Source organism: Lasioglossum baleicum, chromosome 13 (assembly GCF_051020765.1).
Source record: "Lasioglossum baleicum chromosome 13, iyLasBale1, whole genome shotgun sequence".
Lineage (NCBI taxonomy): Eukaryota > Metazoa > Arthropoda > Insecta > Hymenoptera > Halictidae > Lasioglossum > Lasioglossum baleicum.
Genome location: NC_134941.1, coordinates 4,149,752 through 4,172,213, shown reverse-complemented (window position 1 = coordinate 4,172,213; position 22,462 = coordinate 4,149,752). Strand labels below are relative to the sequence as shown.

Genomic DNA, 22,462 nt, shown 5'->3' with positions numbered 1-22,462 from the left:
GTACAGCGAATATTGAACTGCCAATATACTCTGAATTCTGAACCGAAGGAATGGTGGGCAATTTTAAAGTTGGAATCAAAATTAATGGGAACACATGAAACTTCCCGCGAACATGTTTGCAAGACAACGGCGATTCAGCGCATGATACGGCACGGAACGTACAAACAGTTTGTTTCACACAAATTGTTTCGTTGATCCCAGTTCCCGCATTTCCATTTTCTCGGCCATGCCAGTTCCACGAGAGTTCGCTGCACCTGCCGCAGGTTCCGCAGTTCTCGTACCAGTGTTTCTGTTTTACCGCACCCCGTTCCGACCAGAAGAATGGCTTTCAGCCAAAAACCGCGGCATTTCGAACGAGCCGCGTTTACTTGAATATTTCCACCAAGTTTACGTTCCATTCTCTCCGTCCTTTTCTTCTTCTTCTATTCTTTTTCATCCTTTTCATTTCTTCCCCGCATCGGCCGCCGATCCATTTTGCTCTCTCGCGTTATTACAGGCGAATTTATACACTTTGGCCGGCGTGCAAAAACGCGCACCCCCTCAAGAAACTTCGCGAAATGGAAAGTTTCGCGTTATTTAGAGACTTGTTCGGGGAAAATGAACAGTGCGCACGGTACCGTAACAAAAACTTCGGTGTATCTTACCGCAAAGTTAACATTAACGCGACCAGCCGAGGCGAGCATTCCCCAGAAAAACAAACGAAAATAATTCTCAAAATTTTCCGAAAATCTCGAGACAGACCAACACGTTCAGCGATCACAAAAATTGTGTAAAATCAACCCTTGAATTTCAACAGATTCCGAGTAATTCAATTCATGAAACTGAAACTCGAAAGCTATTTATGAGTGCCTTTTGATTTCATTTTGAAAGTATGAATTCACGATTAACATCATATTTTCTTATTATCGATATCAATGAAATTTACAATGTCCCAATATGTTTAACAAATATGAGTCATAGCTAGACTGCGGATTTTATGCATTTTTAACCAAAATATTCACAATTATCATTACAATGATTTGCAAATTACTTTCCTTTATCTCACACCAAAAATGAATCGATTGTTATTATTAGATTTTATTATGACAGAATACTGCAACAAGTTTATTCATTCCCCATGATTTTTATAGTATATAATTGTAAATGAATGTAAAATATTGCTACATGAAGTATACATTCTTTCCAAGACCCTAATTCTCTATTTGAAGATAATTAATATTATATGATATTATTACTAAACTACGGATTTTTATGCAAAATAAAAATTGTCTGTATTAATTGCAAGGAATGGAAACCAAACAGAATGTTATTTATTCCCTGAATAATTTTAATAGATGAGCAATCGTATATTGACATCTTCAATGATTAAAATTTTTCTACAATTTTCAATTTCATCTTCTCAATTTTGCTATAAATGCATAAAGATCCATAGTCTAATTATTACATAGTGGGTGTAATATTAAACAGTATGGAGATTCGAAGAATTCATTATTTTTTTTACCACTTAGTGAAAACACAAAAGAGGGAGATTAATTCCTAGTTAGTTCGTATGTCTTGCAATTAATACCAATACTTTTTATTTTGCATAAAGATCTACAGCCTAGTAACTACCATAATTCCCAGACTCGTCCTATTAGAATATTAAATTTTTTCCCTTTTGAAATACCGAATAGGAATATGCAAAGAGCAGCGTTTCATAATCCGAAAGCTGAAATTTCCTGTAAAATATCCTGCTGTTGCAACGATATAGTCTTTTTTTTTCGTTGTCCGCGTGCAATCTGTGTAGCGCTGCTTGTACAACGGTGGCTTAGGCGCCAAAAAACCAAAAACTTCGAGTCGTCCTTGCATACGGAACGAGCCCCGTGCTCGCTACACGCTCGTCAGAGACAGAGAAAGTGGGGACACGACACCGGGGTACGTTTTTATTGTAGCGAAACCGAATGGTCGAGTACGCTTCGAGCGAGTCGACATTGGGGTTGAACACGTAACAAACGTTTGCAACACGACCGGCTGCAGAAGTGCTCGCAAAACAGTTGGAGAGCGCCGAGAGCTCGCTGCATCGAATATCGAATTCCACTTGTCGACCGCCCCCGCGCAGTTGAGAATTTTGCAATTTTTCCATTATCTACGTAGCAACGAATGGCATTAATCGAGATCCCTATTGATCCGCTGCGTGACACTTGGAATTAACCGACAATCTTCACTGAAGGATGAAGTCTCTAGAAGGATTTTCCACTTCTAGGATCATCCTGCACATTTCATTGAAACATTGAAACATAAGTGAAAGATTTATCTAATGAAAAACGCGAGGAAATATTAATAGGGAAGAATGTTAAGCCTTTGCAGTCGGAGCTATTTTCACTTGAAAGTTAAGCATTTTTTTCCGTCCTGTAATAATTCCATTGTACATGATTTTTTCTTTTTATGGGTATGAAATTGATATAATAAAATGACAAGATTGATAATATTTAGATTTTGTGCCGCTGCTATTGTAATGTGTGCTCAACTAAAAAGATATGTATACAATTATGAAATTATTTTTATAATATCGACGTTTGGATATTTTCCATTTAAAATGTTCAACTGTCACAAATTTCTTTAATTTCTTTAATGTTAATCCTGGGGGCGAAAGAGGGACAACATCCATAATCTCGAGAACGAGGCGAATGAAATATAATTATGAAATTATTTTTATAATATCAATAATCGTAAAACAAAATATCCGGAAACGGTCATTTTGACCGGTGATGGTAGGTTTAGTGTTAAATACGTAGTACAGTATCGCGCGTTTACTGTCAAACAGCCATGTTCTGCACTGACAATGATCGTTCAGGGGCATTATTTGATTGATAGATACGAAGCGTGTCGCCGTCGCCGGCACAGTTTAAAGACCCGCGTGTTCTCACAATATAATGCCAGTTAAAAATACTTTATTTTTCAGTACATATTTCTTTTTGATTACATTTACTTATTTCTGGCATTTTTCTGTATTAGAATGACACCAAACACGATACAATTAACAGCGTATGGGAAAGAAAGAGACGCGGACTGTCGCCGTCGCCGGCACAGTTCAAAAGGCCCGCGTTGTCGCTGTCCTTGCGCCCGAAACTTTCACCGTCGATTAAACCACTAAATACAATTGAAATTATATCGTGTTTGGTGTCATTTTAATCAGATAAATGCCAGAAATAAAATGCCCCATAAAAAAATAATGAAAATTAAAAAGTTCGAACATTCGATTCATTCGTGTCAATGTTGCGGTGTTCACACCGATATACTCGAGCCGAGATCAATCATCGCCGCTCAATAAAAGATCAATAAATGAGCGATTACTGTAATTGATTAGTAGACTGCGGATCTTTATGCAAAATAAAAATTTATGCATCAATTTTAAAGAACCCAGGCCAAGGAAAAAGTTCTTTCCTTCTTTAATAATTGTAGTGGGTTGAAAATAATACATTTTTGTTTCTAAATTCTCTTCGCTTCTAATCTTTTTTATAAATTGGACTTACCCATCTTTTTATAAATGCATAAAATCCGCAGTCCATTGATTAAATACCGACATATTTAATAATGTAAACAATTTTTAGAGGTGACTTTGAGTTGCCTTTCGACTGCTAAGGATTAAAATTATAGCAGTTTGTTTTATTTACCGTGTTTGTAAAAATTTTAAATAAATGAATTGATTTGAAAATAATTTGAAAAATGAAAACTGATTTTGTTGGAATGGGTAAAATAAAGATAAATGTTTTCCGTGTGTAATGTTTAGCATGTATCTTGCAAAATGACTAATTTGTTCCTGTTTACAAAACTGCATGAATGGCCGAATGAAAAATTTCGACGAAAGCGCAGTACACGTACAATATAACGTGGAAAGCTTAATGAGTGCATCGTACTCGGTAAAACTAGAGACAGAGAACCGTGAAAAATAAGGGGGATCCGTATCAGCGTTGAATTCGCTTTTTCTCTCGCGTGTTTAGGTTTTATTGTATCAGATTGCATTTCACCGCGCTACTCAGTTTCCGCATTCATAACTCCAATGCTGAAAACTGACGCACGAGGTGTCCATCCGGACAGCAAAAATTTAATTGCACGATTGAATTTCGTGCGATGCTACGCGTTACAAATAATGGAGAATAGTCGCCGCTTTAAACAATGCGAGCGAAACTAACAGACCAGCAGTAAAATTTTACCGCACCTATTTCTAATAAAGTTTCATTACAATTGCATGGGAAGAAAGAATTTTAAATCCAGCAGGAAACTGCACACACACAACGCAGTAATATAAAATTCCTCTGAATAAAAAATTATGCTATCCCGCGAAGCTCCATGCAAATTTATGTTGTTCTAAAATAATTTACTGAAACGTGAAATGAATAGAAAATTTATTTCCCGCTCCGTCGCGCGAGAAAAATCAAATTAACTACTTTTAAAATAAAATTAACTAACATTTGCAGTCTAGCCATGGCACTGAACAGTTGAAATAATGAAAATAATAAATATAACAAATTTATTCCCTTTTGCAAAGTGAAATAATGAGCTTTAACGATACCTAAACTTTTATTCAATAACCCCGTCACAATGAGAAAAAATACTATATGATATGTATCCAATTAAATGAAACTATAATTACAACTTTAATTAAAATTTTCACGTAGCAACTTTTACGCATGTATAAGCGGATTTTTCGTGCGAGTTTGAAGTTGTCGGGACAAAATGGTATCTGAAGTTAGATAGGACATGATCCCCTTTGTTAAAAGTTTCAGTAGTTCGAGAAGAATTGTGGATGTCCGTGTTTTACTGATTTTCTGCGATTTTTTATGAAAAATTTTATCATAAATGCTGACTTACCCGGGTCCAAAGATAACGTAGAAGCATGGAGGTTGGCTTCCGACCTTGCTCTAGACAGAGCTGTTGGTAGGTGCGATGATGGGCCTTGATAAGTGGTGCTCGACACGTTTCCGGAAGGCAACCCAGGTCGAAGTTCCAAGCAAGAGCTGTCCATGCTTCTGGTCTTCCTCAATTGCGAGCTCATCGTAAGCTCTGAACCGCCATTTTCTTCGTCCTCGGGCCAAAATGAAACTTGCTAAACAACAATACAAAGAGAAGGGATCAATACAATCCTCTGATAGTCTAGTATTGCAATAATATTACATGTTAACACTAAACCTATTATCACAGGACTGGTTTCAGATTTCTAATTTTACAATTATTCAAATCATAAAAATGTTTCGAAGGAAATAATTTCTTTATTCTAGCACACATTATAATCTTGCAATTTATGTAAGGTAACACATGTCACTGATATGATATCAGTCACTTTTACAGCTCGATAGGCTTGGTGGTAATTATAATTAAATATAATTAATTTTGTACCAAGCTCAAGAGATCATACAATAATTTTAATATGAGCTATAATTTTTATGCAAAATAGTATTTTTCTGCATTAATCTAAGCAATAGGAGCTAAATAAAAATTTCCTTCCGTCTTCAATCATTTTAATAAGTTAGGAGTAATCTATTAACTTTTAATTATACTCGCATATAGTATTTACAATCTCAAAACTTAAAATTTAGTGTTTCAAGCATAAACAAATAAAAAAAAGAAAGATTTTCATTTAAGTAGCTATTTCATTGAATATTTATTTTGGAATGACGTGAAGTAATTGACGGTTAATATTCTTAAATTCTTATAATTTTTCTACTGTTATAAATTGCTGCTACTAATTTTTGTCTTGGATGTAGAATTTGCAGTTTAGAATTTTATGAGTTCTGCGGAACTATAACTGCGAGCAGTACGTCTTTTAGTAGCTCGCGATTTTGTCGCATCTTTTGTACGTGTAGAGTCTCTGTAAGCACTATTTACTACTTTGCAAAGCTAGACATAAATTTTGGAGAACACACGGGATAACAGTGAGATACAAGCAGCATCACTCACCCTAAGTCTGGAGGCGAACATATCTTCCACGGATTGGGGTAAATATTCCCTGGTAGCAGCAACCTCGCGCCACTTATCAACCGAGGGATGAAGAGCAGCTAACGCGACCTCATGAAAACTCGCATAATGTTTCGCCAAGGAGCATTGTCGCTCGAGAACAAAGCCGTACCTTCTTCGTTCCTGTGTCATCGCCTAAAAAAAAAGGGTTAAGAGGCTCGAATTCAAGTCATGCACTGTCGTTAGCCTAGTTTTTTAAGCCAATTCATTATTCAATCACCATCAGTCTGGGATGCTGTGTCACTTGCACCAAAATTAATGACGAAGACTAATTAATAGCGGATCATATTATAACAAATCCAATATTTCTACCTCAGTTGCATCAAACAAAAGTAATACAACATTATATTGAATTTATTTTTGACATTCTCCTGAAGTTTTCAATGATTTAACACGTGTTTGGCCTGAATAGATAAATTCTAAGACAATTTTCTTTAATTCCGACCAAAAAATTCTTATATTCTCATAATCATTATATATGAATCGTTTCTTTGTTAGATCATTTTCTATAATTTAGGTGAAATATTAAAATGTAATCACAACCAAAGCCCTCAAAAATATAAAAGGAAATTCGTATTATTTATGGAATGATATGATACATTAAGATGATTAAACATATTATTTTCGCAATAACAATGGTGAATATTATTTGTTGTGTCGTGTAATATAAGCGAACTTTATAAACTGATATTTCTATAGACTGATTAATTACAATTATCAGTTCTTATTTATTGTTCGGGAAATTATCACATTAATACTTGCTGAATGAGATTATCGACATACAAATGGGAATAAAATATTATTATTATTATTATTATTATTATAAAGAAAGGGATCAAAAGGGAAATCAATATGTAAAATTTTAACCATTCATCTCAATGGGGGAGGGTAGTTATTGGGTAAAATAAAACAATCAATTATTCAGCTACATTCTCCATTTAATGGAATGAAAAAATTCTGAAACATTCTGCAATTCATTTCTGCTTCTTTTCACAATTTTTGCGTGCCATTAGATAAGGCAAGGGATCAAAGTCTAGTTTTGTTATTTTAACTACAGTAACTATAATAGCTACCCTGAATCCTACCGTGAATCAATTGAAAAAGGTGAGTGTGATGCATTTTCATTTAGTGTTTTCCTTACATTTTACGATGCAATATTGAGTTTTGTGCATATACGACAAAAACATTGTTTTTTTCTGTCACATTCGGAATGGCATCATGGTTGGGTTATTTGACACCATAGTGGTTGGGTTGTGAGACACTAGTTTTTTTTACTAGAAACGAACTAGAACTGTCAGATATCGTTGTTTGTGTTAGAATTAAGTGTTTATTTGTCATTTAACGTTTGTTTTGGTTTATTTTTTGAATTTATAGTCATTGTAGGGACCAGTCGAGGAAACTCGAAGTCCTCGAAATTACCTAAGCGTAAAAAAACAGCTGAACAAGCGCCCCAAAGCAAAAAATCAATCACCACCATTTGAAGAGGATGTAGACTTTTGCATCATTTGTTTAAGGTTTTTGCCGAAAAAATTGACCGCTGCTAACTCTATCAAATGCAACACATGCCAGCGCCCTGTTCATTTGAAGTGTGCCGATATGGGCAGACGTTCGTTTTTCACATGCAAACATTGTGACAGCCACTTGGATGACGAAGAGGAAGATCATTATTGAATCCTTTCATTCATTATATTTTTTTTTTACTTGTCTTCGCCATTCTTTGCTTTTTCAATTTTTTGCCATTCTTTTTAACTCCTTTGGTCACTTAATGTCTTTAAAATAAATAAAAATTCATTTTTGCATAAAGTTACATGGGTTTTACTTTATATTTTACCACACTTTTAGTAGATTTTTCCGATTGTCTTACAACCCAACCACTTTTTTCAGGAAGCCAAAAAACATGTCCTCGGAAAATTGGCCATAAAATTTTACTTGTTGATCAAATCACGAAACGATGCTTGATATCTTCATCAAGCAAAAAGTTACAGACCAAAAACAAAACCCGTCTCATAACCCAACCTCTTCCCCTATATACATTTTTGACAGAACGGGAAAGGCAGGTTTAGGTGTTTCGCAGAATGAGCAGGTGCACAGGCGCCATGTACTCACGTTCTTCAAGCTCTGCTCACAAAAGGCGTCTAGCTTGGACTTCTCTTCCTCGAGAATCTGCATGTTCTTCAGCTCTTTGTCCATGGCGAGTCCACTCTTGCTGGCGCCCCTCGACTTTTTCCTCTGCTTCTTCATCGTCGCGGCGGCCTTGCTGTACGTTTCGGACCTTGTCTTGTGCTGTTGGAGGAACTTCTTCTGTTCGCTCTGCGAAACGTATTATTTCATTATTCATCGGTCGGTTGGGCGGCTGATAGGAGCCGCCACGGGTCGGTCGGATTCGAAGACCCGAGCTTACCTGGACCACCTTCGTGTCTTTCTCTAGGTTCGTCTCGAGGGGAACCAGCAGGTCTACGTAGAACGCCTTCAGCTGAAAGCAAGCAAAACGGCCCAGGTTACAGCGAGGAGCTCAAGACACTGGAAGATTTTAATGCCGCGGAAGCGCGGAAAGTGAATTCGAAACGAGCTTAGGTAATGAGGGACTTTCAACGTCTGCCCACGACAACCATGGCGGAGGGCCACCAGCCACTTTCGTTCGCGATGTTGCCGACCATGTTTACGAGCTGTTGTCTGACCTGTTTTTAAGCTGAGCGCCGCAGCTGGGAAAAACGTTCTGATTATTCGAACCGGGAGACTCGTAAAACTTAACGCCGCGGCGCGAACCCGAGGAAACGCTTCTTTCGCTACTTTCGCAGGTGTTTTAGCTGCAGTTTAGCCCGGTAAATTAGTAGACGGCCTAGCCATTTATTGCGTTAAATGCTAGTCTTTTGCTGGTACCACCGATTTTATAACTGTATTTTTCTTAGTTGAAAGTTCATTGTCGCATCTATTACATAAATTATTAGCAACTTGGCTTCCATCTTTATGTTTCTGATCTTCTCTGTTATAATTCAATGGAAACGTCGAGGGTCTACGTTGCATTATACGTATAACGTAGACCCTCATTAAAGGTTTCCATTCAATTATGGAGATTGTAAAAATGTTTACACGAGATTCTGCCGAATTTTGGGAATGATTGAATCTATACGTATGTATATTTGTGTGAATGAGCTAGTTTTTCAATGAATTTTTGATACCTGTCAATAATTTTTGATATTATTAAACGATGTGCAATTATAATATAATTTCATTAATTAATGTAACCAAGTAGAAGCTATATAAACTAGTTTCAAGTTAAGTTAAGTTAAGAGGCGCATTAAGCTATTATGTAATATGTAAACATAATGCTCATGTATTGTATATGCTACATAAACCATACTTGGTTTAAAGCATTAAGTAAATAACAATTAGACTGCGGATGTTTATGAAATTTTCAATTTTTCTAGGTAAATTTTAAGAAAGTGGAATTAACCCCTTGTCCTACGATATCGTGTCAGACTCCTGATGAAGATTCTGAACACAGTCTAATAAATATATATGTTATTAATTTCCAAACCGAGATGAAATTATATTTTGGTTTCGTTAATGTAGAAATTACGAACTACATTGAAAGTTCCAATTTTACTGATACCGTAAGATAAATCGTAGGGCAAGGGGTTAAATCAAATCTTATATTTAGTGATAGTAGCCTTTGTAAATCCGAAATAAATAAAAATCGTAGTAAATTCTGTGGAATTTTATTTTCTAGCATTTTATGAAAATTTTTGAAAGGCATAAACGCATAAAGATCCGCAGTCTAATAATAATAATAATAATATATATTCTCTAATAGCTAAATATTGATAGCAGAGACATTGTATTCCAGTTTAGCAGAAATCGATAATTATACGTATTTAGTCGTGTTTGAAATGTTCCGTTACGATATTATAGAACAGAGGGTGAAGGAAATAGAATATATTATATATATAATTTTATCTGACTGATAAAAATGAACAGAAATTATAGGTTTAATTTGCTTAAGCTTCTATAGGTATAGAGAAATATAACCTTATTCACGGAAGAATTAATAAACAAGAATTTGTTAGCTCGGTTTGAACGAATCCAGCGCTGTGAAATTCATCGAGACAGTTGTTAATTATATGGACCGACTGAAATTTCATTGTGGACTCGCTTCACGTACAGTTGCCTATACATTAACGAAGATTAATGCACCCACGAATTAGCAGCGGTTATTTATGTTTAATAACTACTTCCATTGAATTGACTTTGAAAACTTCCGTGGAGTATTCAACATTTTGGGATTGCGAGCACGATTAAAATATTTTCCCGTTTAATGTATGAACTCATGTTATTAAGCAAAATTGGTGAGCAATATTAATAATATCTAACATAACAGATGTAAAACATTTTCAGCTTAATGAAAATTGCGAAAAACTTTATGCTACTACAATTTTGCCGGAAAAGTAGGAAACACCCTGTATATTAAAATGGGGCTTCGATACGTACACCAGAATTTTTAAAAATTTTTTGAAAGACTAGAACACTACAAAAATTAATTATCGACATGAACGACACCTATTGCCCACGGAGGGTTATAAATTATAAATATAATATTAAATATAATTGAATCATTGCATTTTCAAAGTCCATTTCGAAAGTCTACTTTTACGAAAATCCACAGTCTACCAGTGTTGGGTAAATTTTATTTTATGATAATATTGGAAAAGGAAAAAGCTGTTCAGAATGTGTTGCTGCATAACATATTTAAATTTCATCAAAATCGGAGTGGGCAGACCTTTTCTGTATAATTACCAAATTTATTTATTGCCCAACACTACAATCAACCATTCTAATTAATTTATTTAGTTGCTCAAGGGTACTCGTGAGAATGTTAGATGTTCAGAAACCGCATCCACAGTGACCGCAGCTTCAATTAGAGCTGATAAATAATCTATAGATCGTCGCGAACCCGAATCTGACCCGCCGACCGTTCATTAGAAGAAGAAACACGAGTTTGATCACGGAAAGGGGGGGCGGTGCGCAAGGATAAGAGGCACGGTCGGCCGAGCAAAATGCATCGAGAATGCAGCGGGGCTCTTTTCAGCGCATCAACAATACCACTTCAACTCGTATTTCTCTTCCCTTTCAACGGGCCGCTTTTCACGGGCAGCGATCGACTGCCGGTAGAAGGTTGCCCGCTCGTGGAAACGTATTTCTGATCGAAATGCTGCCTCTAATCAATGTCCATTAAGCCGCGGAGCGAATGGAAAAAAAATCCCGATCAACCCGTGTCCCGTCGTGTCGGCTCGTCCGCGACTAACGCCACGCCGCGCCGCGTCGCGGATTTCGTTTCGACGACCCTAGTTCCACCGGATGGATTTTCTGATTTTTATTTCGACGTGCATCCCGACAGATTTCCCACGTCGCGTCGCAACGGGTGATATGTCAGCCACACATTTTCCGATTGTTCAGAAGAACGATCCTACCCCTTCCTTCCACATTTAGCAACGTTAGATTGACAACATCGACTCCGTAGGAAATTAATCCGACCGTTCCGAGCACACTTTGTAATATTCTACGCTGCTTTTCTTAACACACATCCGACCGACACTTACCAAATAATTTTTAATAATTCGGAAACTCCATGTCTTCGGTTTTGATTTTTCGACCAGTGATATTATTGAGTAACGTATCTACTGTTGGGATGATGTGGTAGCAGAAACAATCTATACCGGACAGAAAGACTCCAGGACGTGTCCTACGAGTTACAAAGTATACGCAAATACACTTGTTATACATTCATTTTCCAGAATCAAATTATATAAATTTTTTAAAATTCTGCGGGGTACTCAAGGTACCCCATTTTATTGAGAAGCTTACGTTACTGCGGTTGCAATCGCCGCCATCGCATGAGAAAAGTTGGTCTCAATAACATCACTGTTTTCGACACACTCTTCGGTGAAATTAAAGGGTCACTGATCGAACAACTTCTCCGTCGTGAGCCACACGGTCCCCCACCATCAGTCAGTCCGTTCCCCCACTACTCGACCGTGTCACATAGTGGGTGAAGGTCACCGCCCATCTTAGCGGAATGAAGAAGTGGGAGAACAGGCCAAATGTGTGGCTTGCGAGCCGCGAGTCGGACAGGCCTGCTTCACAACATTGTCTTTTCTTATTTCAAAGGATAAGGGCTCCATGTTCATGCCCTTGATCTCTTTGTAATTTTATTATTTATGTAAATGATTTTTAACCTTCGCGAGGTACTGTGGGGTCTCAAAGACTCCAGCTCCAGATTTTTGAAAAGAATTTTTATATGAATAAAATTAAATCTGTTTCTTTACTTTTTATCCTGTGTTATTCTTTATCCCAAATTTATTAAAAACGAGGCTATTTATGAAATCCATTTGTCGGGCTCTAAGAGACCCCACTTGCTCTATTTATGTGTTATTAGACCTTACCTTGCGAGGGTTAACCTGACGCGATATACATTCTGCCTAAGTTTTATGGTTCTCATCTATACATGAACATGAATTTTCTTTTGCACAAACGTTTCCAATGCTCCGTAATTTGTATTAATATTTAAGTAATTTTATAGGAAGGCGAATAAATTGACTTTAGTTTCTACGCTTCGATTCGCAAATTAACTTCGCTGGCCGTTGTGCAGTTATTACAGGTGCTTTGCCCAACGATGCTGATGGATTGGAGCGGCTGTAGTATCTTCGAAAGTGAAGTCGACTAGCTGACTGGCCTGCATTCTAGATCTTCCCTTTTTTTGGAATGTTTGTACAGTTAATGGAATTGGCGGTGATTGCGCGAGCGAAAGAAATTGGGGGAATTTTTCCAAGATTTAATGTTTTCACTCGCCGACTCGTAGCAACTGAAGAATTCAATATGAATCGAATTTCATATCACTCGACCCTTCCAATCCGGTTTTTATTTTATTCATTACAGGCATGTTAAATAACTACGGAATCAACCTTCACGCCGACATATTACATTTATTACATTTATTACACTCCAGATGATACGATTCGAGGAATTCCAATAAAGCGGATTGAAAAAGTACAAACGGTAACGAAATTATAAATGGAGCGAGAATTAACACATTTGCCACGTTGGTCATGCGACGAGATATAATATACTTTAATTAGATTGTAAAAAATTAATTTTCGTAATTTCCACCGTGTTATAAGTAGTCAAGTAGTAAAGTAATAATCTCTAGATTGCGAATATTATGCATTCCTGACAAAAATTGTCTTACTTAATTTTATTTTACAGCGTATACAGTAATTTCAGTTAAAAATGCTGACATATTAAAAATTATGACAACAGTCAACACCTGTTTCTCAAAACATACTCTATAATAAAATGCATAACTCGTGCAATTTTAATTATTTATACTTAAAAGAGATAACTCGTGTGCTTCAATCACCCCTAAATATGTGTGCAAAATTTTACTATAAAAAGTTTAATAGTTCGTCTGAAAAAAATTCCAGAATGGTCTTGAAAAGCAGAATAAAATAGAAAACCACTGATTAACTGTGGGAATCGCAGTTCTGCATGAAACAGGATAGAATGGCGTTACTTTAGAACGACCGGGACGGCCAGGAAACAAATCACCGAATTTTCCCAGAGCTCCGTGACTCTCGAATCCAATGCAAAATTTCTTGAAGCGTCGCCGGCGCATGCACGGCCGATTTTATTTAGGCGTTTGACAGTTTTACGTTCGGCTTTCTCGTCGGCGGCTGTATAAAAGTACACATCGTGTTATTTATTTGTCGAGGCTATTCTTTTTTCTTTCGTTCCCCGCTACCAGGACAGCAACGTGTACGCGAACGCATGTGCATGTTTCCCTCTCTCTCCGTTCCGTTTACGAGTCGATCAAAAACGAATTTTCCCTAGTTTTATTCGCGAAAACAACGCTCCCGACTCCCGACAAAACGCTGTAAATGACGTTCCCGTAAACGTGTTTTGATTCGCAAGCTCGCGGATTTAATTAAGCAGTTCGGTAACGGGGGGCCCCGTTGGGTAGAGACGAAAAAAAAAGAACGAACAAAAGGTCGATGCAATTTTAATGCCGCGTACCTACGAAAGTTTTACAACCGAGTTTACGATCTGTTTCCGGGTTTACCGCCGAGTTGCTTATTTCATTGTTCGCCCCCCTGCTTCTCGCAGTTTCGAGGCCGGGCGAAAGAGGAATCCGGCGTTACGCCTTTGTTCTTTCCGATCCCGATCCCGATCCGAAAGTCCCGGTGCTCACCGATTTCCGCTCGAAAGCAGAAACCCCTGGAATTCTTTTCGAACTTTCGGCAGTTCGCGCTCATGCTATACACAACCAACCCCGTACCAAAAACAATAACAATAGAGAACCATCGCTGTACCGAATTCGAAGCTTTCCCATTTTACTGTTGTCGATTGTTTCGTATCAAAGATGCTTTGTAGTTGATTCTTTGTTACGTTGATCGAGTCAATCTATTCCCTGAATTGGAAATTAGTTGGTTCCATTTAGTGTGCTTTAAATATTTTAAAATGAACTTTGGTGTGTACGGTTACCTATGTTGCTTATTGTGTGAGAAACAATTGAACACGTGAAACAATTTCTTCCCGACAATTTTAAAGTTTGTGATATCTATTACAAATTCTAAATAACACAACATAACAAATCATAAGACGACAATAGTATAGCAATCGTTTGGCTAGATTGTCTTTTGTCTTTTTGTACACAGTAAAAATGATGTGAACTGGCTACTGGAAAACTAAATTTCGATAGAACGTATGTAACGTGGCCAAATATTAATGTGACGTGAAAATGTGTTAACTAGAGTACGGATATTTATGCAAAATAAAAAAATATCTTTCTACGACTGTAGACATTTAAAATCACATTTTACTTTCCTGGCATACAGTGGCTCACGAAAGTATTCGAACGCCCCTTAAAACAGAATAACTTTTTTATAATTGTAACAGACGACCTGATTTTTTATAATCAATTAGAAGCATTGGTTTACGAAATGATATGCGAAAAAGATTTTCCAAATAATTGTAATTTACAAGGTTAAATGCAAAAATTGAAAAAGGCATGTTTTAAAACTTTTTTCTTTGGGCCCTTAATAAAAATTTAAAATATATATTTTGCAGATCTATGTTAGTTATACACATACTGAAAATTTCATCGAAATCGGTTGACGCAGGAAAAAACGACACGCATCTTTCGATGGACGATTCTGTTTATTTTAAGCAGAAACTGATCAAAAGTCGTGTAAAACTTCGATTTTCACCCATTTTTAACCGCTTGTAGCTCGTATGTATGTTGATCGATTTCGATCAAACTTTAAAGCATGTGTATAACTAACATAGTTCCACAAAACACATATTTTAAATTTTCATTAAGGGCCCAAATAAAAAACTTTTAAAAATTGCCTTTTTTATTTCTGCATGGAGCCTTGTAAATTATAATTTTTGGAAAATTTTTCTTGCATATCATTTCGTAAACCAATGCTTCTAATTGATTATTAAAAAATCAGGTCGTTCGGCACGATTATAAAAAAGTTATTAGTTTTTAAAAGGTGTACGAATACTTTGTACACCCACTGTATATCATAATTTGTAGGAGAAAGGCATAAATTTTGAGTCCGGTAAAGTAAAGAACAGCCTTAATTTCTCTCTCTCCTCGTAGGATCCATTAAATCTCGTTCCATCACGAGACCAATTGCAAAGTTGATTAGATTTCTTGGAACTTTGGTACGTGTTAGGGTGGCACGTAACGTGTTAAACAGCTCAGCAACAAATTCCGAGAAAAGCAAAATCCTAAATCGATGATAAATCCAAACAGCTTCTGCACCGGATCCAGCAGAAACAACCCCGGATTTCAGATTCACCGTATCGCCATCCCTTAACAAAGAGGAGCATCCCTTACTCTAAACGTTTCGCCGTGGCATTTCGGATGCCAAGATTCCTCTGAGTCTCGCCTCTCCTCTCACCGTGAGCTCGTCTATCGCGCGAAACGTTTGCTAGAGGATGGATGCAGGAATGCGGGCTTTTCAAGACGGATGTGAAAATCCAGCATAAAAAGCCAGCAGCAAAGTCACGGACCTTCGAAACCGGTGAAACGCTCGGGCAAACATCCTCCGGTCTCTCTCACTTTCTCTCTCAGAGCATGCCCGTCCGTCCCTTTCTCCCTTATTCCGCGCTGGTTCACTTTCTCTCTCTCCATCTGTGCAAATTTGAACGGCTGAAAATTCGCGTCAGCGCTCTCTGAAGCGCTTCCCATTTTCCACCGAGGCTCGACATCTGGCCGGCCAGAACCGGATGGTTCGCTTTCATCGAGTCGAATCCCGGCCACTTCCGGAACCCCGTGCGCGTCAATGAAACGTCTAACGTTTCGCGTACGCGTTTCAATAGTCATTAGACGAATCCACAGATATTTTCGACCGTGTTTCACCGCCGAGCTTTCTGTTCCAGCGGCCGGCCAAGTGCCGGCGGAGTTGATTTAATCCTTCGCTTAGTAACCGAGGAGGATCGACAAGTACCCAGCACAGTTTTCACCAGCTCTAGCTCGGCGAGGCTTCGTGCTTTCATTTTTTCTCCCTCGTTCCAAAGAAAGTTCGAGGCTAGTTTATTGGCATAAGCACCACGGATGTATCCAGTTACGGGAACTATGGGAAGTCGGTAGGCCGGGAGTAGGCCAGGAAACAATAAAGTTTCGAGGGTTATTGTTAGTCGCGGATCCGCGGAACTTGGCTCCTCACTGGGTTTTTCTCATCATTCAATTATTGTTGGCGGCTCGTTGCTGCTGCTAATATATTGTTGCTGGACTAATATTTTCAAAAAATATTTTTTAAAAGAAACAGCGGCAATAGAGGCTGCGATGTTTGGTTTGGCGATTAACGTTAGCGTACAAGAGTAATTGTAATCTTGCCGTACAAGGGTTAATAACACAGCTTTCTCATAGAAAAAGCACACTGTGGAAATTAAAGGTCGCTCTGTGAATCGCGATCTTCGATTCCAATTTATTTGATTTGATTTTCATGTGCACGGGGGGGGGGGGAAGAGTTTTTTAAGAGCGACGTTCTCGTCAACACTTTCGATTGGATTGCCGTGGCCCGGGACGCCGGTGCTGTTCGCGATGATAGAAAAAGGGAAAACAAAGCTCGGCAGATTGGCTTCCTTCCAGCAGGAGCGATTCTTCGGCAACCAAGCCGACACCGCCGGTACAAAAAACCTGCCGTATCATACCTTGACAAAAAGGCCTCGAGACTCCCTAATATATTGACTCACTTGTTTTTCGCTGATTCATACGCCGCCGTCGCAGGAAACGATTAACGAAACTCTGGAAATTCATCGGAGCCGCTTCCGCCTCGCTCGCTCGAGGAAGAGCCGTGTAACGGCGGCCATTCGATCGCTAAAGCGGACCTGACAAAGGTGCGATGTGTATAATGAAGTTCCCCTGTACTTTGCAAACTTTTCCGTCACAGAGAGTTCATAGACTCGCGGAACTTCACAGGCAGTCGCGACAGAACGTCGGAGAAGGGGGACGTGCTCTTTGAAACCTTTTAGAACCGTGATCATTAAATTGGTGACTTGTTGCTGAAAGGGTCACCCATTTCTGGCCGTTTCCTTCTCGCCGTCGATCATTTCGAGACGAATACTGGCTCGAGTTCTGCTCCTCTTGTTAACGAAATGAATACTGCGTTGGATGTTACTAGTCAAGCTTCATTTTTAATAATATTCTGTTCTCACTTCTACGTTTCTTTTAAGGGGATATGTGTGTACGTATCATTTAGAAAATCAATACTTCTAATTGCTCTAAAAGAGTCAAGTCGTTTGGTCCAATTGTAAAAAAGTTATTTGAATTTAAACACATGCTGAACATTTTGTCAAAATTTAATCGAAATCAAATTTGATTAATTCGTTATTAATTTTACATGAATGACATAATTGTAAACGAACACTTAATGTAGATTTTCCTTTTCTAATAGAGACTGATTGCGAAGAAAGGGGTTAATATTGCTTGCTTATGATGACACTACGGCAATCAGAATGTTGTGCACCTCCCTCCAAAATGAAAGGTTAAAAACCGAGTAGCAACCACCCTGCCTTTTACAACCTTGCTTCCTATGCGTTGCAATTTTTAACAAACCCGATTGTGACAAACAATGTTATCTCGGTTTCTATGCATCGTGTGAATGCATCCCTGAACGAGAGGTTGCTCCCCCGACGTTGGCACACTCGGCAACAGGCCTTGTAAATACATTTATACCAAGGAACAAACAAACAGTCAAGGTGGTTCGAGGCTCAAGAATGATTCGATTGAAAAATTTGCGTAGGGTCGCGGTGAATAAGCAGCATTGAACGCCACAGAAGACCCTCCGCGTCGCGACCTTTCACCATGGCCCATTGGATTCTCCTCTAATCTGCGCGAAAGGGTCCATCGGCCCTTCTCCGCTCTTTGCGGGCGATCGTTTCACCAGAACGTAACGGCTTTAAAAGGTTCAAAAGGTAATGCAGGCTGCTCGAATTTGAGCCAGACCACTCGAAGGATTCATCTTCGCTTCCTACCCCTTTCGCCATTCTCCGAAAACCCTTTCCTCGCCACCCCCTCGGCAATCCACTTAAGAACATAAAGCTGTTCGCCGGCTGGCTGCTTTCTTTCCACCCGTGAGGATTGCAGAATCGAAAATGCTCAGGCCAAGCAGTTCTACCGGTCGAAATGCGTTGGTGTTGTCATTAATCGCGATCAAGAATCTTCCTCATCTGGACAAGACCATTTTTCAGATCATCTGCTTCATCATTTCGGAAGGCTTAGTGCGGCGGCAACCAATTCAGCAACCACAAACACAGATAACATTAATATTTATTGATTAGGTACTGGAGCAAGCTCGTATGCACTCTTGGGTCAACGTTAAAACACTCTGTTTTTGACCTACGACTCAGCGTCCGCAAAAATTGGATAAAATTAAGGAAATTTATTCAATAAAACAAAATCTGTGAAATTAAGGTTTATGGTGACCCCCAGGATTAAGTAAGCCAGCTTAATGTACACACTTTACTCTTAACCCTTTTTACTTGGAGGTATTTTAACTGGAAAATTAAACATTTCTTCCGATCTAGAATATTTCCATTCCCTATGATTTTAAAAATTTTATGGATATATGAAATTGGTATAATACCTCGTACAGTAGCTAAATGTTTAGTAATTGATTAGATACCGATATATTTAATAATGTAACCAATATTTTGAATAATGGTACAGCAATTTTTAGCGATGCCTTGGAGGGGACAACCGAGTGCAAATGGTTAATATTTAGGCAAATAGCTGTGCACGAGAGCATAGGTGATAAAGTAGCAAACGAATTCAGAGCAGCTGGTGGCAAAAGTTAAACTTCGAAACCGTATTCGCGAATAAAATTCACTCGGGCTACTCAACTTTGAACATCGAGGACTTCTTGCCCAATGAAATGCAAGCCGATAGTATCAATAAATTCAACTCGTAGTTCACTGATATTGCAAGTTCGTATCGCGCAAGAGGTCCCAGTGGAGCCAACATGCTAAGCAGATCGATTCCCTGAACCAACCTAGTAATATACGAGAATTATTTTTCAGGTCTCTGTAGACAAAAATCGCTTTAACACTTCAGTGAGCAACCACCTGGTTATTCCTTTAATAATTGTTTTGTTGTACAATTTTAAATTTTGTACAATTTAATAAATATAATAGTTGTAATAAACATTGAAAGTAGGACATTTTAAGCGGAGGATTTTTCACGAGAAAAATTGCTTCACTTTGATGCAGTGCCCTGACGTTCCTATTTAATATTTTTTCTGGCTTTTTTTTAAATTGAAGACTGTGCGCCGCGGCGGACGCGTGGGGTAATAGCGTGGTAGAAGGGGAAGGTAGAGTGGGGACACATCTTAATTTGGCAAATCTGCGGCGAGCGAGGTTCTACTGTATAGGGAAGAATTGTTCCGAATGGCCTTGACATTTAGAGGTGATCGAGGTAATCGCCGTAAACAACTCGTCAATGAAAACGGAACCTTCATTGGCAGGCACGAAAAAAGAGGACGAGACCTTGTCCTGCGGGGAAATTGGCCGTGAACCGCGTCTCATTATAGTCTCGTCACCGATAACTTCCAAATAATCCTCTAACTCCTCTCATTCCACGGTGGAACTATGTCGACAGCGTGCGGCTGAAAAAGGTTCGGCGTGGCTGGCTGAAAGTTTTCATCACGGGGCGACTTTTCCCTTGGGAAGTCGCTTGCCAGTTCTGACAGTAACTACATATCGAGTCGGGTTTTCGGTCTTTCTCTATCCTTTGTCCCATCCCTCTGTCCCCGCTTGCCCGTTCGCTGCCTCGCCAGCGATCGCGGCTACGAATTACACGTCACAAGGACCATATCTCAAAAGTTTCTCCCTCGCGATGCTCCCCGGAGAAACAAACGGAGCCATCCGACCCGGCAATACCCGATCAATCGATGACAGGTACTCTTTTGTAACAATGAAGGCGCGCGCACGGGATACGGAACCGGAAGAATCTCATGGAATTTTCATCAATTTTTTTGCCCGTTCCTGCTCGCCTCGGCTACACGCCAACGCTGATGGCATTAATGAAAACGGACACGGTGATAGAAACTTCGGAAATTGTAGACTTTCGTGTGTTACGTTTCAGTCCACGTGACGCGTCTTGATCCCGTGCCTTAGACGAACCGTTTATTTGAAAGATCGATTAACCCCACGAGACAATTGTTATAGAAAAATTGATAAAGCAATATACGGTGGATCCGAACATTATTTGAACATAAAATTTCTGATTCTCGAGATATTTAACCTATCGTGATTTCATAAATAACTACAATAGACTTGGAATCGTTTCATAACTTGGAGATTTTTTACTTTCGTACAGCATTCATTTTCCTTCAAGATATTTTTGCACGATATTGTAGATAAGAAATTGAAGAACCGTTTTTTCTCATAACTGCTATAAATTAAATCCTCTGAGATCTAACAAAAAGAGTAACAGATATAAATAATAAATACCGTTCCAACATTCTAAATCCAAGTAAAATATTTTTATTTTAAACGACACGTAAATTTCGTTCAACACTGAGATCTAAAAATCTGAGAAAATTTGAAATCGTTCAATAAATTTTTACGCAATTTTTAAACATACATTTGGAACTAGTAATGGAATTCCATGGATTTCCTTTACTAAATGATATATTTTAATATGAAAATATTATAAGATTAATATGATTTAATTTTAATACGATATAAAAACTGAAATATGAATTTTAATATGATTTTTTCATTATCCGGTCCTACCATTTGTAAAACGATCTTTTCAGAAATTCAAGATTATTTTCATAACCCGCCTCCCGCATTTAAACGTATATTTCTTGAATTTTATTCACTCGATGAAAGCTCGTAATTTTCCGGGATTATTCGTCTGCCAATAGCGACCATTCCGCGTAGAAGTCGGAAGCGATAAAAATGCTAACGAAGTTTTCATAGTCGAAACTCAATTCGGCCGTCTTTGTTTCTAATCTGCTCCTACTCTTTCACCGTATCGCGCGCGTCTTCGCAGAATATATTAAAATACTTTATTCAGCATTCGGTTGAACCATTCGATCGCGGCAGGGAACATGATTAAGCGCGGTGAAAATGAGTTTTGCAGCTGTACGCGTTCCATACTCTTGACATAATACTCTTGCAGTACGTATTAATATTTATTAATGTTCTCTTGCGAAGATCAGTTTCATTCCCGACCATAAATTAATCAATACGCAAGAATGCAAGAATTTCCCGTGGACAATGACAATAATGTCCATGGACGATGACAAATAGACAGCGGATCTTCATGCAAAATACAAATGTTCTACCTGAATTGCAAGAAACTCGAGTGAAATAGAAATTTATTTTCTTTCTTGAAGTATTTAATAGCTTGAAAATAATAATATAACAGTACTTTTTAAACGTTTAATGTTTTTACTGTTTTAAATTACAGCTACTCATTTTTGTCATAAATGCATTTAATCCGCTGTCTAACGATCTACAAACAGATTGCGTCGATGACAAATAGACAGCGAATCTTCATGCAAAATAAAAATCTTCTGCCTGAATTGCAAGAAACTGGAGTGAAATAGCTTATTTTCTTTCTTGAAGTATTTAATAGCTTGAAAATAATAATATAACAGTATTTTGTAAATGTTCTAATGTTTTTACTGTTTTAAATTACATCTACTCATTTTCGTCATAAATGCATAAAATCCGCTGTCTAATGATAAAGGATCAGAACGGAAAGCATTTTCTAATTTCGCTAGGGAGCTAGGAAAATAGAGAACCGGCGCGCGGGGCGCGGCGGGCAACAGTAAATAAATTACTGGGGAAAATATTCAAAAGAATCTCCTCCCGTTATAACAAGATTTTCTGTCCGTTCACGGCCTTGAAGATTGAGAGCCAATTTGACCTCCTTCCATTTTCAACCCTCTGC

General features: G+C 38.2%; 1 protein-coding gene across 2 annotated transcripts in view; it reads right to left on the bottom strand.

Annotated features, from left to right (window-relative positions):
- The window catches only part of Irsp53 (Insulin receptor substrate 53 kDa), a 324,468-nt gene that overhangs the window by 20,774 nt on the left and 281,232 nt on the right, over positions 1 to 22,462 (bottom strand). For both annotated transcript variants that reach the window (XM_076437170.1, XM_076437171.1), the window contains exons 6-9: positions 8,396 to 8,467; positions 8,101 to 8,304; positions 5,938 to 6,129; positions 4,852 to 5,086 (exon numbers count right to left, since the gene is read on the bottom strand). In XM_076437170.1, coding sequence (XP_076293285.1) covers positions 4,852 to 5,086; positions 5,938 to 6,129; positions 8,101 to 8,304; positions 8,396 to 8,467 — 703 coding nt within the window. The remainder of the gene's footprint in view (positions 1 to 4,851; positions 5,087 to 5,937; positions 6,130 to 8,100; positions 8,305 to 8,395; positions 8,468 to 22,462) is intronic.